The 19513-nt window shown below is 36.9% G+C and overlaps 1 protein-coding gene across 1 annotated transcript in view; it reads right to left on the bottom strand.

Moving 5' to 3' along the window:
• Window positions 1–19513, bottom strand: part of BANK1 (B cell scaffold protein with ankyrin repeats 1) — a 125021-nt gene that overhangs the window by 97948 nt on the left and 7560 nt on the right. The window contains exon 2 of the mRNA XM_015862136.2: window positions 8893–9291. Within this exon, the coding sequence (XP_015717622.1) occupies window positions 8893–9291 (399 nt within the window). The remainder of the gene's footprint in view (window positions 1–8892; window positions 9292–19513) is intronic.

Here is a 19513-nt window from a genome sequence, read left to right as displayed (position 1 = left end):
TATCTAAGAGACCATGTGTCTCCTCATGCCACATTACTGCAGCTGCTGCCAGCAGAAAGACTCTCACCAGACACATTTGGTATTAAAAAAAAAAAAAAAAAAAAAAAAAAAGTGACTAGTCAGCAAGATCAGCTTACTATGGGATAAGTTACTTTTCAATTTACTTACATATTTGGTATGAAATAGATAAAAATCTACTGACCCATAAGGTAAACTAAACAGCACACCTTTTCTTTATGAACATGATAAAGAACAGTACTTCAGACATCTATAAACCACATTTGGTCTCTAACTCTTGCTTATTTTCCTTCTGTTAGGATTACGAATATGAATGCAAGTCTGAGGTCTTTACTCTTTAAGACACTGCCCTTTAATCCAATGCCTCAATGTCAGAATACACACATTTCATAAAAATAGAATTTCTGATCTCATTGTCAAAAAGAACAGCAGAGCAGAAGTACACTGATAACTCTTATCTTTTAAAGTGATGCCATCTATTTTGTCATGAGGTGCTTGTCTTCCTACAGTTTAGAATAGTTAAGGATGCAGATATCAGTAAGAACTTATGTTTGCTTTGAGAACACCTCTCAGAAGGGTCAAAAGAACAGCCAAAAACCATCTACTGATTGTATGGTGACAATAATGAAAAGATGATAGCGGTAAACATCCAAAAGGTTATTTACAGGAAAAACTCGCCTGTATGGAAGCTTTCAGTCTGGTGGGAACCACTGAGGCAATCCCCACCAAGGAGCAATCTCTAAGAGATGCTGCCTTAGTGGTGATCAGCCCTTAAATGAGGTCTAGAGGAGGTGGAGTCAAGCTCCACCCCTTCTGGGAGCACAGCTAAATTACTCTCACCTGTGCTCCTACAGCTGACCCAACACTTGCCTCAGCTGATTAATCAGAGGTTCATGCTGTGATTACCAATTTCCCATACAGCTGATAAACTTCATGAGTAGACAACTACTACATATTAATATTTCTGTGCTCAGTTTGCCCACTTCGAGTCATTCAGCTAATTAGTATCTGGACACAAGCTTTAAAGGCAAAAAGCAATAAAGAAAAAGCTGTTTAACAAAAAAGGGAACAACCTTTTTTTCTGAAGGTTAATATCAACTAACAGGCATTTAAATTTGAGTCTAGTCTTAATCTGCAGGAAAAATTATGAATTTTAATTCAACATTGAGGCATTTGTATTTTTTAGCTTTATAGTTACAAGACTATATCCAGATCTGAGTAAGATTGCTTCACTTCTCCAAATTTAGTACAAATTGTAAATAATGATTCTTTGGAGAGCAGAAAATTTCCTAAGGAACCACAGGGGAGTTGCTCAAAATACAGCTGTCTGGTAATTAAAGTGTTGACTTATTTTTTTTTCAAATACAGAAACCATAAATAAGTACGTAATATCTACAAGTGGCTAAAGAACTAACTTGTTCAGCTACCACCTATAAGGGATAAGCCCTCACAAATACATGTCATGGTGATTAGTATTCCACAACCGGATCTTTTCTAGCACTCATAGATACTACCAATCAATTCTTTTCACATCTGCCTGTAGCTTATATTTCCCCCAAAGGATCTCACTGATCATATTATTTTCCCATTTTCCAGTGAATTCTCTGACCTCTTCCCTCGACGCCTTGTACAATTCACTTCAGTCAGTCAGTTCTTACTGATTGTTAGTGCTTTCTTATTCCTCACTTATTCCTCACCTATGTTTGCTCTATTGGATATATATATATATATATATATTTAATACGTATTATCAACAACTCAGTGCTCTTTCCACCCTCGCTGCTTTATGTACCTATTCAAGCATCATACTTCTGATCTGTTCAACTTTAATTCCAGATCAACTCTAAACTCCATCTTTTCTCAGCCTGTCTCTACTTTTGCATACATGTACACTAGAAGCATGCTTCAGCTTTCCACAAGCCAACCTCCACTAAAGATCTCATGTAAAATGCTGTTTTAGGGTTCCAGAAAAAATACTGTCTTGATTTATAAATTCTCCATTGATACTGCCGCTGCATACCTTCTTATTAGAGAGAAGCAGTCACTGGATACATTTTTCACAACTCATCTGAAATCAAATCCTGCCAAGCTATCTGAAAGTTCACATACTTTCACATGGCACTAACACTGTTTCATTTGCAGTTGCCATCTTATGTTTCTTGACTTTGAAAAGACTGACATGCTGAACTTTGGAAACTGCAATGATGTTTCTTTTTGGGGTGTTTTTACCTCTGAAGATCTGCAGCAGTTTCAAGATAACTGCTCCTTATGGAACCACCAGGAAGAAATCTTGACCTTGTGTTTCCTTGCTGTCATTGAGAATTCAGTCTTCACCATACATACAGGGTATTATTACTGTATATCTCTTTCTAGTCATCCCTTTCACATGTCAAATCAGCTGAGAATCTCCTTGGTCCTCTCAGCAATACCTAAACATTATTAATCTGCAATTGCTACAGCTGAGAATGCTATCTACTTGAGATCCCATAGAATCAATGAGCAGGAAGAAGGCTGCAGCAGGAAGGGAGGAATAATACTGATTTCATGGTGTGGTAGAAAAATTGCCCAAATGGTGAAAACGATAGTAAATTTGCCACAGATTTCAGATTAGACAGCTCCCTTTTCATGGCAAGCAGGATGTGACATTTTGGGAACAGAAAGCAAAAGCTCTTCAGGGACTTCCTTTTTTCTCTACTCTGAAATTCAAGGAAAACGGAAATGCCCTGACGAAACTCATTTTCTTTCCACATTCCTCATGGGAATACATCTGTATAGATGTGTGGGTGGAGAACAAGGCTTGTTCCTCTACACTGCTGTACACTACAGTAAGGTTAAGTTTATTGCCCTTCGTGTCTGACAGATGTAAAGGAACAAGTACCATTTAAACAAGTAAAGCCAAGGCTCTTCAGAAAATGCAAGGGGCATTCAAATTCATCATCTGAAAAGAGCTGGTAACAGGATAAGTCATGGTCACTATTGTCAGATCCATTGTTTCTTGGAATCTTTATTTTGCTCTAATGTACAAATGGACAAGCAGTGTAGAACCTCAGAAATAAAGTAACACCTACATACTTACTTACACCTTTTTTTTTTTTTTTTTTTTTTTAAATATGAAATTCCAGATGATATCTGAGATAAAGCTTTACAGCCAATCAACTGAGCAGTCACAAATACATCTGCAATTAAGGGGAATTTGAATACAGACATAATAATGTCTGTATTAAGAAGAAAAGCATTTGAGGTTATGAAAAGCTAGGCCTCAAAGTAGTATCAGAAAAAATACTTTAAACTGCTAAATTTTGAATACATTAAATAGTGTTCTAATCAACTGTTTCAATTGCACTCATAATATAGGAATGACTTCTATTGAACATAATGTTAGCAAATAAAAATTCTGTTTCCTCAGCAGGATTTGAATTGCACAGAAATGCCAATCAGTGACATAAGTATTGCAACCACAATCTCAAACACAAAGCAAAGCCTCAAGTAACTACTAATTTACTAATTAACTGAGTACTATTTATGCTGTGTACTAATAAGGACAGGTTCATGAAAGGAAAGACAGGTTCTTGCATAAGAACAAGGGTCCACATTAAAATCTAATAGTCTGCTTTCTACCTGCAAATTTCTGACTTTTCAACATCTAAGCTTTTAACCACAATAACATTTTCTGTGTCCAACTCTGCCCTTATGGCCATTTAAATCAGTACAGAAAGGCCCTACCAAGCACAAAATCCCATTTTGTATCAAAGAGTCATCTTTCACTATTCTATATTGACTTTTTTCAGTATGAACTTAAACAGGTGCCACACTTGTTTTTCAGCTATAGGACTATAGGAATTTGGGTTTTTTTTTGGTTTTTTTTTTTTTTTGGTCAATTCAGAACATTACAATAATATTTGCATACTAAAATAAACACAAAGATTTCATTTCCAGAGGACTTTCCTAAATGCCTTCTAGTAATAACTGATCCATAATTGTGAAAGGTAATCATACCACAGAACTAGAGGAGAGTCAATATATTCTTCTATGGACATATACAACTATAGATCCATGTAGCAACATATGTGCTGGAAATCTGAAACCTAAATTATCTGTAAGCTTTAGAAACAGCTCCACAACTGCAACTAAGTACAGACTGATACTGTTTTACAATAAACAACATAAATTCGCATGGTGTTCACTTCAAACCTTGAAGGAACAGACTAACGATGATAAAACCTTTCTACAGTAAAAAATGTGCAATCAAAATAAATAACAGTAAAATTACAGTACATTGACATCAATTAGTGTATGCAGTAGCAGCAATACTTATGTTTTATGAATTTGATTTCTATTAGTAAACTAAACCATATGAACTTGTCTTAAGTGTTACTAAAATATATTCACTTTAAGATACCTGTTCATTCACCTTGCCAAGCGCAAGCAATTTTCACCCAATTAGTGTTAAATTAGAAGAAAAACATTACATATATTGGTATGCGTATCAGCATCAGTGTTCTAATCACCACTAGACAGATCGAACCATGAGCTACAAGATTTGATTATATGATAAATAAAATCTGTGGGTTTGGTAGGAATAATAAAAGAAGAAGCAAAGAAGTAAAAAGTGTAAGTAGCAGCTGCAGGCACTCTTAAGACCCTATTTGTGGTTGACAACTCTGAGATGCTACTAAATTTCTCTTCTAGTTTGAAACAGACAGAGCCAGGTGCTGTATGAAACAAGACAGTAACTGCACAAGTTTTGTTGATAGCTGTGTGTCCTTAGAAGCCCTATCACCGCCTTGGCATTACAGTGATACTTCTGTATGTAGATGGAGAAACACACCTTAGGAAGGTAAGCTGGGAAAGGAAGAAAGAGGCACAGCGCTACAGCCTCTTCTACTGGAGCCTCCCCTGGCAGTAAGCTAAGCCAGAATCACCTGCTAAGGTCCAATTACTTAATCCTGTGTGTTCATGTAAGAAATCTTTACAAGCCTGGCTTTAGCTTTTTCATGCATAAAATCATACTATCCACAAGCAAGCAAACAAAATTAAAAAAAAAATCAGAGATTTTTTTTCCTCTTGGACTCTGCTTCCTGCTAGGGCTCAGTTTCATTTCTTTCTAGACTCCAAGACAGTATCAAAATCTAGGTGAAATACTTCTCCTTTGAAGAAAATGATGGTTTCCACCTAAATGAGGGACTCAACATCATAAGCCCTGCTGAGAGCCGAAGAAAATTCACATTGTAATCATCACCAACTTCTGAATATTGATGTGAACAAGATTTTATGGAAGTTGTAAAGCACTCAATTCAAAATGTAAAATACTTCTTCAGTATCCAAATGTTATACTCAAAGTCCTGGTACAATTCCAACACAATGAAACAGGAGATAGAAACCATAAAAGCCTATTTCTTTTTTCTGTGATCTACATAAAGGAAATTAGCCCCATATTTGAGGTGGGCTGAAGTTTTGTGAGTGTTAAACCCTGTTTTAAGCTCCCAGCCTGATTGTTCTACATAGACAAGAGACAAGTACGAAATGTTAGCATTTTAGTACCCCAGTTACACTTTACCGGGTAGGTGCAAAAGAAGCTTTCTTCAAACCACTTTTCTTAGTAAATAAAGCTGTGTACTGGCATGAATATTTATTTGTTCGCAGGTAGAAATCAATAACATACTGCCATCTCAGGTGAAAACATTCCTTCTGAGAAACTTCCCAAGGCTGTCAAAGAATCTGAACCTACCTTTCTATTTGGGTTATGCTAATTAATGTACTTCCTTTCCACTTCTTTTTTTTTTTTTATATATATAATAGCAAACTGGAATGGCTACACATAGGTTTATTGAGCAGTTCTCAACTACTCATTTAGAGGAGTAGTTTATTTTCACACACAAGAGTCTACCTCTTCTTAGGGAAAAGACTGAAAGTGACAAGAGTTTTCTTTGAACAGTTAGCAAACTGTAATAAAACAGCAAGCAGACTAATGAGCTGTAGTGAGATGTCTCACCACAAAAATCTCATAACAATGTCAGTGTACTTTAGAAATAGTGACACAGAAAGCTATCAGTATTAGATCCTCCTTCCTGCATTGCCAGTACCAAGGCACAAATAACTGCTGGAGGAATTTAGGACACTTACTAGGTGCAAATACCTATTTACAATTCATTTGCTTAAACACAGAAACAGACTGAATTTGAAGTACAAGTACTTCAGGATCACAAATATATATAGTTTAGGCTAACAACATGTTAGGGTATGTAATCAATGCATTAATAGGTATGTCCACGTAATATATAAAAAAAGTGTACGCATTTCAGCAGACAGAAGAAATATGGTAGAAAGAATAAGGGAAAGTTCGAATGTAAACAAAATGTCTCCCGATTCTATTTTCTGCAGCATTATAGAAAGCTACTGAAATTAATTAAAAATACTAGATCACACTGGGCAAGCTTAGAATAATAATATTTCTTCACATTCTACTTGCAGAGAATTACCTTTAATGGCAAAAGTCACCTACAGAAAATTGAAAATCCAACTCTACATCTGAATACAGGAATTTCAGGCAGTATCACTGTGAAGCATTTTGTGACCAAGTCCTGTTGCAGCAATCTTTTGACAACAACAAAAATATTTGCATTCTTTTACCTGCAAAAGGTGAATATAATATAATCTGTCACCAATCAGGAAACCTGTAAGAAAGTCCAGTTCACACATGGCCCAGTTCTCTACTTGTTCCCCTAAGAATACGCTCAAATAAGGATAACAAACTCTTTCCTTCAGATTTTGAATCACACTAAAGGGAGAAAGAGCTCTCTGCTTTCACCTTGCATTTTGTTTAGCTTTATTGAGAATTTTATGTGGGCCTTTAGTTTCCTGGGAAATTTCATCACACATAATACATTAGAGGTACAAGCAAGTTCTAATGCTGCCAGCCCCAAGATGAAATAGACACCATGTGGTAGGGAAAAGGCTGCTTCAAAATCATTGGTAGGGGGACAATAAAATTGGATTTATTTTGCACTCTTCCCATCTTAGACTATTTAGACAGTGCAAAAAGAATGGCATCAAAGGGAGAATAGACACCTGAGAACTTACTTTTTGCCTTAGAACTTTGCAGAGTATGGAGAAAGCAGCAGTGAAATGGTGGTGACTGTTATTACTGCACATACGCACTATCACTAACACTCTTCAGAACAGGTGACAACCCAATTTAGCATCCTTCTTCAGTTGCTATAACTACTTATAAATCACTCCCGAAATTTGGCATCAAGCCAATCTAGAATCTCAACAGCTCACTGTCCTTCGGGATTAACAGGATTGAATTGTACCGGTGAATAACAGCATGGTACCAGTTAATCACTGTAATTAGAGTACATCACTAAATTTTTAGACTTCAGTAGAGTGACAGCTCTTTGTTAATACTGAAGAGACATGAAGAATATAGAAGAATAAGTTAATAGTAATGGATGTTTAGGTAACAAAAGGAAGGGAAAAGCATGGAGAACATACACTGTAGTGTTTTCACTGCTGTCTCCAAAAGCAGAATTACAAGGGGCCAGAGACAGGCACCAGGCAGCCACACTGCTCCAAGTCCTGCAACTAGTTCAATCAATTGAACTTGTTCAGTCCCAGTCACTCTGTGCATGCCTGGTGCAGATGTACACATTGTGATAGAGGTATCTGACAACTATCCAATCATTCACCTTTGTACTCTTATCTGAAGCTTCTGATGATAGCCACTGCCAGAAAAAAGACCATTTGTGCACCTATTAGTTGCATGACAATAAAATACAAGCAAAATCACAAGGACAGATGCCATAGTTTTGTATATGCACAGACCCATCATCTGCCTTTCAAGAAAACTGTTTTTTTTTTCAGAGAGAGCTTGTAATTTTGCAAACTTTGCCAGTTTGCATGAGTTAACTCGTTGTCCTTGAGCACAGTTCTTTCCTGTACATACACATACATAAAGGATACAGCCTACAGCCCCATTGTATACACTTCACTGAAAAGATGCCAAGGAAGTCCCCTCAAACTAAATATCAGGCATGGTCAAAAATGGCAACTATTACCTCTTGAAACCATAGCAGACAACCACGTCTTGCTCCAAAATATGAAGCCTGTGAGACTGCTCAGAAGATATACTGAGGAAAAGTTCGATATATTTCATCTCTCTCTCTCTCTCTAACTATCTAGAAAGAAGTCTTTTTTACATTCCAGAATTAAGTTTTTACATTAGTTCTTCTCTGTTGCTCTCATGAACAAAAAAATACAAACAGACTCAACAATTCTAGTCCCTCCAGTACAGACTTCTTAGTTTTGTTGGTAAAAGGGAAAGGGTGCTTCTACTCTTAGCCTGTGTGTCACACTGAACATCACACCATCCATGAAATGGAGTCTTAGCAGGTAATTATTTCTTGTTGACAAGTTTATCTGAAGATCTATACATATACACACACACCATCATTGTGTTAGAGAGTTTTGAAAAAGATGAAACAAGTACATAGCTTTGCACAATTTCTGAGATTTGTAAACTTACAAGACAAAGAAACAAATATAATGCCAGCCCCCCAGTCTTGCCATTAGTGACACACAAGTCATGATAAGCTGGTTCACAAGCACCAGTCAATTTTTGGACTTCACAAGGCTGCCTCCTTCTGAAACTCAAACTTGATTATGACAGTACTTTATATGTCAATAAGTCAGTAAGTCAGCAATGACAAATTCATAAAGCCAGAACTGCTGGGCCAAGCTGAAGACATAAGATCTCTACAAAAAATTCCAATGATCACTTTTACCAAATGATATTAATCATTAACTCTTCCAAATGATATTAATCATCATAGCTAGAAAACTCTTAATCACATTAAGTTTGCATTTTTAAATTACCTGTTTGAATAATTCCAGTAACAATGGAGAGATAGTCCTCAGGTTCCTGATCGGTGAAGATCTCTCTGCTTCTCCCACTTAAGGTCAGTACCTCATAAAGGATCTCTGAATTCTCCACCCCACAAAGCAGGATCACCACATTATCTGGAGGCTGAAGAACATTTGCCAGAAAACAACATCTCTTTTGGTTAAGGCACTTAAGGAGTCCATATGATAGTATCAGGAGTTTACATTTATAACATGGTAAAGAGAATAACTCCAGATGCTTGGAAGACAAAGTCTCTAAATTGTAGAGTAAGATTCCTTCTTCTTTCACTACGTGTCCAAAAAGAGATTTTAAATATAGAGCCCACTCTTCTGCTTCTTGTTCATATATCACAAGAATATCCTTTGTATGCTCTAGAAAAGAAAACAAAAATCATTTAAAATCCATTATAAATATTGTATGCCAGGCCATAAGTTTCCACCTGCCCATCCCCAAGTACTTGTGATGCTCAAGAAATAGGACAGGTCATTAGTCTGAAATTACAACCATCTGCAGATTTCTAAACCAAGGCAGAAAGATTGTCCACCGAAATATGAGTAAAACAGAACAGATTCAACTAGTACTGAAAACAACAACAACAACAACAAAAACAATGAAAAACAACCCACTGAAATCACAGTGTGAAAAGCAGAGTGCATCACATATTCAGCTCACTCAAATTTTTGATAAATAGGCAATAACACTGAAAACGCAGCAATTAGCTTTTAACTGCAGCAGTTATGAAAACACATTTGATCACTGCACATGATCTGACTTCACTAGAAACAAGACTGGTACATTTTAAGATATTTTGGCAGCATGGCGCTAGGACAGTTGTTAGTGATCTTCCTTTATTGTACTTGCTAATCAATGCAATACATTGTAGGATGTCAGAACATTTTAATACCCTTGGAGTAGGTCACGACCACAGATCCATGGAACAACAATAAAAGACTGAGGAACAGATACAGCTGCTGCATTCTAACTCCATTGAGCTTCACTGTCTCCAAGGTCCCTGATAGGCCAGGCAATCTGACTGTCCACTGCTTGCAATGCACCGGAGCTCCTCTGCAGGTGAATATCCAGGTTTTTTCTTGGGCAGTATCAAAAGATACAGAAATGGTACATGTACACAGAGCTAGAAGGTTTCTTGCACACACAACATATCTGGATACTGGGACGCGATGATGGAAGCACAGTATAGATGTACCTCAGGAGAATAAAGTAATAGCACCTCTGAAAAATCCTACAAAAGCCCTTGGTGCAAAATAAGAAATTGAACACAGAGTCCAGGATTAGCCTGTTGATTATTGGAGTTTCCTTCTTTTTAGAAGAAATTCCTTCTAAACTTCAGTCATTGTTAGGGGAGACTTCAAAGTCCACCCAATTGAAGACAAACTTGTAGAACAAGGATGCTGTAGGTTAGTGTCTTGCATTCATTGTATGTCTATCAACTGTTTGCAGGATAGCTGCTCTCTTTTAAAGACTTGTGAATACTTGTCCCCTCAAGAAGTTTCCTATCACAGGACATAATAAAGGGCTGTGCTCAGTACGGTAGTGGCTGATAGATGCCTGAACCTAATTAACACCCTAGAGCAGTGCAATTGTCTAAGTATTTTCCAAAAGGAGACAGTTGCATTTTCCATGGTAAAAATTCCAATTTCTGCTTGAATGCTAAAATGTAACTGTAGAAATAAATAAATAGTAGCATATTCTTCATCTAACCCAGAGAAAAATGATGTGGTTTCTATAACGCAAGGATAAGAAACCTACTAATGCTTTTACAGCACTTAGCTGCAACGGTATTTCTTTTCAGAATCTTACTCGATTTTCTACAATTCTCACTGCAAAAGTAAAGCCAAAAAGCTATGGTGCTTGTTGCTGTTTCAGAAGATGAAACAATATCCACAGATGAAGTTCCAAGTCTGATCTGACTGTCTGATGATCACATGAAGCAAAATCACCAAGCAACTTCTATTTCCAGTCCTTAACTTCGAGAGTTAAGAGCATGGTAGTCGTCCTTAAAAAAATATTCTTTATTTAAAAAGGATGGTTAACCCACAAAGATATAAGAACTCATTACTTACACTGCATTTAAAATTGCTTAGTTTCACCCTCCAGCCACAAAACATTTTTATTTGTTTTTTCCCTTATAATTTTGAATGACTATCTGCACTCTGAAATTTCTCCCTAAGGTCTTCAGTCTCTCATGAAGTGACTCAGCCTTGCCTCAGTTACAGGTCAAACTTCCCCTTAAAAGAGAAGCTTTTAGAACTCCCACCACTCTTTCTGCACTTCTGTGAACTCTCCTGACTTTCTGAGGAACTAAAAACCATATACAGTGTAGGAGTTCCTTAACACAGTACACAGGAAGAATAAAATATTAATCTCACTTGAGATAATCTCTGCTATGCTCAGAAAGTTCACATTCAGTCTAAATTAAAAGGTCTCATTTTAAGTTCATGCTCAGTTGCATTTTTTTCCTATTATAATTAATGTGGGTAAAGTCAAAGCCAAACAGAATTGCATGGAGGGATAAAATAGGTTTAGTTCTGAAAGCGCGTTTAAGTTGAAGGGTAAAAACCCTTTTTTCTTGCTTCACAGAATCTTGTGTCTCCATCATGCACAAGCAGGATGTGCTGGCATCTACCACAGCACCCCCTGGCCAATAGGTTGCATCCTCTCCATGATGACAGTAGCTGTGAGGAATGGAGCACAACAGCACCTGCTCCTCTGCAGACTAGAGGCACTGAAAGGCACTTCCAGATCCCAGAGCAGGAAAGAATTACTGGATCCAACCATTCAGCACAGCTGAAGAGCTCCCCATGTGCTGTGCACAGATGCAACTCCTTAGGGAGAAGTATTTCTAAAGAGCTGCCACTACATTATAATCATAAAGAAGTATACACAAGGTATAAAGTTCATCCTTGTGCAAATGGAAATTACAAGGCTTGAACATTCAAGACATTCTAAAGAGAAAAGCAAGTTGCCCTGAAATGAGAAAAGCAGATGAAGTAATCCTTTTTCTGTACTGTGTATCTGCAACTACATCTGGAACTCTGATCTTAGTTAAGTGTGAAAGAACTTTTGAGATATTTATTGAAGACTCAGTTGCTTTTTGAACAATATTAATTTTTTTAATCTGAGAAATGAGAAATAATGCTTTATTTGTATAAAATGAAGTGAAACGAATGCCACACATGATGGAAGAAAGGCTTTACGATCTCTCATCAAACTTTAATACAGCTGCCATATTTCATTTGTCTTTTCTACCCCCACAGAAAGGAAAGAGTCATACTTGCTATGGAAAGACGTATGGTTCACACTGCCATTAGGCACAATGCCTATTGGTTTGAAGATGGCAACTAGTGCTGTTAAGTTACTTGTACCAAATCAAATGTTCTCAATTACATGCACGAACATTTTTCCAGTCACTGATCTGTTATTAAAACATCCTTCAAAATGAACCTTGACACTGAATGCAAGAACTACATATTACTTGCTCAAAACTGTATTAAAAATTAAAATATCACTATTTAAATTTTTTTGCACAACTTAGTCTCCTAAAATCCACTTCATGTGCCTTAAATGCTCCTGTTAAGCGTTTCACCTTTAGAAATGTCACTACAAAGCAAATACCTGAACACTACCCAATTGAAAACCACAGCTCCCTGCAAACTCCATCATCAAAACACCATTTCTCATGTGAAACAACACAAGCTGAAAGTTAGCTTTAAGGCAACACTACCCAGAACTGAATACATAGTGACGTTTCTTAACTTATCAAATAGAGCTTTTTCTCCTTCATTATTTCCATCTCTCAATGAATATTTCTTTGAAGTTATTGCACATGGAATATAATGCAAGTTAAGATGAATTTTGTTCCCTTGGCAGTTAATGTAATAGAAACTACCATATCCTGTCAAAATTAAGCCATGCTTCAACTACTCCTACTTGGAAACTGACTCAAAGGTAGAAATAAAGTGCATTATTAGTTGAATACTGAGAAACAGTAGGAGAATTTATGCAATTGTCCACAGCGCGGAAAGGCTCTTCTGACAAGCAAAACTATTTGCTAGTTACTGATGTGCAGTTGACAAAAACCCCTCACCTCACAAAATATGCTACCTGAAGCCTTCTTTGAAAAGACCTGTTCAGTCTTACAAGAACTGGACGAGATGAGAGTGTCTTTGCAGCCTATTGCAACCAAAGCAGGAATCAATTACTGGTGCATGTAAAAAAGGCATTCTTCTGTCTTGTGCAACAATTAAAAGATACATTATGGAAAGGGAAATATATATATATATATTAATAATAATTAATAATAATTAATTTATTATTAATAATAAAAAGTATATTTGAAAGTGAAAGGAAATCTCCAGAAGTTTGCAAAGTGCATCAGAAAGGAAAAGGAGAGGAAACAAAACTTTGCAGCCAGTGGATACAACTGCACACTTCAATTGATAAACCTGAAGTTTTGCAGTCTTGTGTTTGCTTAGAACTGAGCACAAAGTACTTTGCTATTTTTGTTTGATAACAACACTGCTACATTCAGAAAAGCAACAATATTTCCAGAAAACAGAATTAACATATGTTGTTTGATTTAAACGAGGATGATTTCAGTTCAGCCAGGGTTTAAAAACTGGGTCTGCAGTTCCATTGCCTAAGGATATTTTGGTAAGAGAAAGCACCACACAATCACCATCATGCACTCAAGTTTTAAATGAAAAAGGCAATACCATATTTCTCAGGTCACCTACAATGCTTTCCAGTTAGAGCACTGGAATAAAACAGTCATTCCTTGTTGCTCAGCCAAAGAATTTGTGTAACCACGCAAGCAGCTTCTCACAGTCAATCCCCCCCCTCAAAAAAAAAGAGAAACTCAAGTCTGTTTATAACCCTTGCCTCAACCACGTTAGCTTTTGACCTGAGTGAACTCTTGTAAATCATTCTCAATCAATCTCTTTTGAGAAAGGAGGGAACAAACTGCTAGAAAAATTCATCCCTTTATCTCTTCCTGTAACAGACACCCTCAGTGGGGAAGGGGAGGGTTTGCTCATTTGTTTGAAATGGCAGACTTAAAGATGTTTGGGAAAGACAGGTATAATTTCTGTCAGCACGTAATAAACTATTGTCCATCAACAAATATTTGTTAAAAGGCATAGGATTGCTAAATAAAGGTAAGTGGTCATGTCACAATGACAAAAATGCAGGATGAGAAGCAGAAGTGGCTCAGACTTCCATCTTTGCCATGATTTGCAAAACATTTCTTCTTATGATATTTCCACTTGGGTTGCAGAGAGAACGAGGAGCACACGCACCAAGTGCATCCAGCTTTGCGCTAGAAAGAAAGACATTCAGTTTCTTGGTCCCTACATAATCTTGTCAGAAAGATGCATCTCTTCATACTGTTTGCCCTCATCACTTAAAATGACATACAGTAAATAAGTAATAAAAAAAAAAACAAAAACCAACACTAAACTTTCCAATCGAAACAACTCCTGAAATTCAAAATTTGGAAGCAGAAAAAGAGCATTTAATTCAGCCCTGATCAGCAGCCTTGGCATAATGGGCCAAGGCCAATCGGCTCCTCACCCATCCTGAATGCATTGATTTTCCCAGTCAGCTCACCTGACACACATCCAGTAAACACATCTCAAAAATGCATCTCTAGCTCTTGGTTGCTGGAATTCTGCAAGGCAAATCCACTGAAGCAAGCCAAAACGGATTCATCGTGGGAAGGACAGCACAGAGCACTTTAGAAATACTTGCAGATAATGGAAAACATTTTCAAGTAAGTCATGTTGCTTCTCAGAGACTTTCCACTAATGGAAATGAAAATTATAAAAGCCTGCTTGTAAACCTTAGAGTGAGATCATGAAGTAGCTAAATTGCTGCAGCATTGTGGCACACCTGTTTCAATTAAAGCAATTAGCTTAAAGCATGGGACATTCCTGCTGTCACTGTATCAGCCAACCGAGTGGCTGCACTTGTATTCTCAAATGCCTACTAACTAGAATGTAATAAGAACATTTCCATCATTTATGCACCTTCCACTGCTAATTGCTAAGTTGTTTGTGAGAACAAATATTTGTTCTATCTGTATAAAATTAGGCCTCTTCATCATTTTTCTAAGTTCAGTGAAGTCAGCAGTTCAACACAGTGATTTTCCTACAGATTGGAGGGGATGAACTTTGGCTCAATCTTGTAGACTTCCTCTACAAAGCAACTCTACTGACCTTCCCTGCAGTGACAGTGGGAAACACAGAACCACGTAAGTTCCCAATATCTGTTCCACAGCACAGACCTGACCTAGATTTCAACTAGAGAAGTGCCAGACCATCAAACCTGACGTGGCTGACATTATGCCCCAAGAGCCATTTCTGGATCTCTTTGCAGACCTCATTGTACTCTGTAGAGTGATTTGGCCCTACCTTCTGTTTTAGGCCTCTCTATGTGATCTGTGCTTTGAATATGTAATACTGTGTATGTCAGTATAGTTATTAGCACTGCAGTATCCCCTTCTAGAGCCTTGTCCATCCACAGCCAAATAGCTTCTGTTACCCAAATGAGGCAAAACTGTGTGTGCTTAGAACCACTTCCTGGAGAGCAAGTTACGTCACTTGTACATTTTAGCAGAACATAATTAAATAACTCAGAATTGCTATAGACAGCAACAAATCATGAATACAAAAATATCACAATGCAGTATGAACAGCTGAAGAAGTACATTACTATTTATTTTTTTTCCCAGTGGTCTGTGAAACAACTTCAAAAGGCTACAACAAAATCTGGACAAGCTGCACCAAGTCTGTATTAACTGATGTTATTACCTACTACAAACCATGAGCACAACCAAGAACTGTCCTATTATTTAATTCTTAACCATTTCCAGTGTTCATTCCATCATCTACCAGGATCTCCATAGATGTGCTTATCTTGACTTCCTCCATTGTTTTTTGGATTTATGGTCACATTTAAACTCTCCTCATTTTAATTCAATGTCTTTTTCTTTTGCCTTCTGTTGCTTTTTTTCCTCTGCCACACTTGATTCCACTGTCACTCCACTGTCTCTCAAATTCCTATTTTTTAATGTCTTCCAAGGAAGAATTTGAGAATGGAAAACTTGATCTTCAGATATTAGCTTAGAAGGAAACAGCTGTATGAAATCCAGTACCTTTAATCCTATCACAAGAGGACCTATGCTATGTGAACACTTAGCGTTCACCCAGAAATCAGAAAGATGGCAAGAAATGGTCTCTATTAAATGTATGTCTTCAAGCTACCAGACTGTACTAAACCATCTCCTGTAGTTCCAGCTCTTTTGTCTTTTTCTGACAAAAGTGATGGTCACCAACTGAACAGAATAAACCATACAAACAAAAAGCATCCACAACATACAATAGATCTCTAATCACCTTTGGACAAACACTTTTGTACCAGCCTTTTGAACAGAATTCATAGCAACAAAGGAAGTTCATTAGGGAAATAAAGAAGAAAATTAGATAGAAAACAGTTACATAAATTTATAGCTTCATAAAATGAGCAGTGACAAGACAGTGAGTTAGAAACCAAGCTAAATTAAACAATTTCTAATATGCTCTGTAACAAGCTCAATAGAAAGCAGATTTCTCTTTAATAAACCTACTCCAGCTTCCCCTCTACTGCCTTAAGACAAGAATTCTAGACACAGCTATAAAACAAACTATTTTTATTTCTGCCCATTAGACAGAAAGAAATTAAGTTAGTTGTATGAGTGTGAGTCTGACTTTGCACATTTCATCAACAATACTGCAAAAACAACTGCAATGGCCAAATACTGGTAAAGCTTACTTGAGATTCAAAAGACATTTTTCCAGCAAGCTTATCTCCTTAGTACAATGCATGCAGTTATGTTTTCAGCTTACAGAATACAAATTCTCAGCTTATTACTGATCCTAAAATAGGACCCAATTGGGAAGTTATCTGGGTATCAACACTGGGTCCTCCTCCAGTGGACAGCCATTAAAGATGTCTCTAATCTCTCTACTACTACCTTTGACCAAATGGACTACTACTTCCTGGGAATAAATCACTTTCAAGTTCTGTATTTTAAGGTTCTTGCGAATGGATTTTAAAAATCATACCTACAAACTCTGCTTCATTGTAATTGACATACATTCTTACTGTTGGATAGTAACAAGATAACTATAGTTATGTTAACTGGAAGCAAACAACCTTCTATACCTTATTAGAAAGGTACAGAAAATGAAAACAAATCCTCTCAAACCATTACTGAACCTGAATTAAACCCTACCCCATTATAGCCTTCCAGCATCTTCTTTGTACACACATTTAAGCCTCCTGAATATTCTGGAGTTTAACAAGCCAATCCATGCCAGTTGTTTATCATATCTAACCACATTCGGCGCAGATGTGAATAACGCAGTCTTACAATCCCACCTCTAAAGCATTTACTGACCATCCATCACCTCCCATTTATTGCATCTTCTATAACTACACAAATGTAAGAATAAAAAAAAATAAAATAAAATAATGGCTGACAAAAGCAGCATCCCTCCACGTCTCTCCTATACAGTTACCTGTACACACTGTAGCAACAAGTACTATTCTGATTATAACCACATCCCACTTTGCCTTGCAGCTGCCTAAATGCATCTGCTGACAACAAAAACAAAGCACATGATAAACCCAAGCTGCTGAAGTTAAGATAAAGGGGACTACTGCCATCTACTTCAACAACTATGTCTTAGAGCAAGTTCACATTAATATTTAGTTAAGATAAAAGCATACCTTCAAAACACCATCTAATTATCCCCATTTACTATGCTTTGCTTCAACTCACCAGCTGTCCCTGGAATACCAAAACCCTTCAGATTGAACTGAAGCAGAACAGGTGCTTCAGGATCACACCTAATGCATTCCACCTGCTACATCCACAGGACAAAGGTAGAGTGAGTCCAAAATAAGCCTCTGCTCAATATACACTACATGGCTCACAGTTGCTTCATGTTCACTGCTAGTCTCCACAAATCCTGTTCTGCTGGGAGCACAGTGTGGACATAGCCTTACTGTATCTGTGAAACAGAGGGCTAAGAGTCCTTAGTGGTTGGAAATGCAATGCTAAATAATAGCAACCTTTGGTTGCAGAGAGTGCACCTGAGTTCTAACTCTTGGACTCTTCTGCCAAGGAAAGTGACTCAAGTAACACTATGGAACACAGGCAGTTCCACAGAAGTCATGGTATGGACTGCAGATGCCACAGTCCTGTGGTATCTAATTCACTCAGAGGTATCTGAATCGGCTCATTAGGACTAAAACAAAATGAATCAAAATGAAGTGCTTATAAAGACATTCAAGTTCAGTGAACAAGATTTCAAAATGACACTATGAATAGAATTATGCATTCAGGAGTTGTATAAAGAAAGAAAAAAATTAGACATTTATCTAAACAATCCTACACCTTCTTCAACAAAGACTTACACCATAACTACATAACTATCATTTACCCAGTTCTGGATTATTTCAGGCAAACATTTATTTGCTGTAAGTTTGTTAAAACATGGCTCTTATCGCTACATTAAGCAAAACAGTGTTGCTTTGGAGAAAAAAAATGTACACTTTGACCATCTCAATATTACAGTCATCACATGTGATGTAATTGTGATGAGAGATAGAACAGTAGAATTTTGTTTTTTAATATCTCAAATGTGGTTAGCATTCAACACTATTTCTGGGGGAAAAAAGATTAGCTTTTCATTTAAGTCTCTGAAACGTTAAATTCAATGAGACTACTGTCACAGCTTTGGAGTACAGTTCTGCTTTTTTAGGATGTTGAGGCATCATTTAAAGAAGAGACCGTATATAAATTTAACAATAATACTATACATGTCATCCAAAATGAACAGTATGGACGCAACAGCATGTGGGAGTACCAAATTTACAGCACACACAATGTACCAGCAAAATACAACACAAGAATATGGATTGCCACTTTAATGAATTCTATAAACTTCAGTGTTGAAATACATACACTGTGAGTTTGCCAGTGAAAGAGCACTGTTTCTAAGCTCTTGCAGAAAATCAAATGACAATAATTTGGCAAGAGTGCTGCAGGAAAATTAAAATGAAACTGTCCTGAATGTACCCTGTAAGCACAAAACACTTCTCTTTCCAAGCCAATAAATATACATTCTGCCTTAAACCTTCACAGAAAATACTTTTTCCTCTAATTTAATTATTACAGTCTCTGTTTTGTGCATTCAACTCCAAATTAGATTTGCCATCCTCTAAAACGGTTAATCTTGAATAGGGAACAGAACTGATAATGGAGACAAACAAATCTGGAAGTTTTTCTGATAAGATTATGGAGTTATAAAAGTAGAATGCAAGTATGAAAACCTTAAAAAATTTTGATTAAGAATCGTTGGCAAAAACCCTTTGATTAAAGCTTCATTTATTCAACAGAACTATCCTGACATGCACCAGCTTTGGACCTGGCCTTACTTTCCTACAGGAAAAAACCTACAGCAGCAACTGAGATTCACTGAAATGCTCCCTTAGCAGAAAACTTCTTACAAGGTAGAAGAATGAGGC

This window comes from Coturnix japonica, chromosome 4 (genome assembly GCF_001577835.2).
Source record: "Coturnix japonica isolate 7356 chromosome 4, Coturnix japonica 2.1, whole genome shotgun sequence".
NCBI classification, from domain to species: domain Eukaryota; kingdom Metazoa; phylum Chordata; class Aves; order Galliformes; family Phasianidae; genus Coturnix; species Coturnix japonica.
Note: the sequence above shows the minus strand (reverse complement) of the source record. Positions and strands in the feature narration are given on the sequence as shown.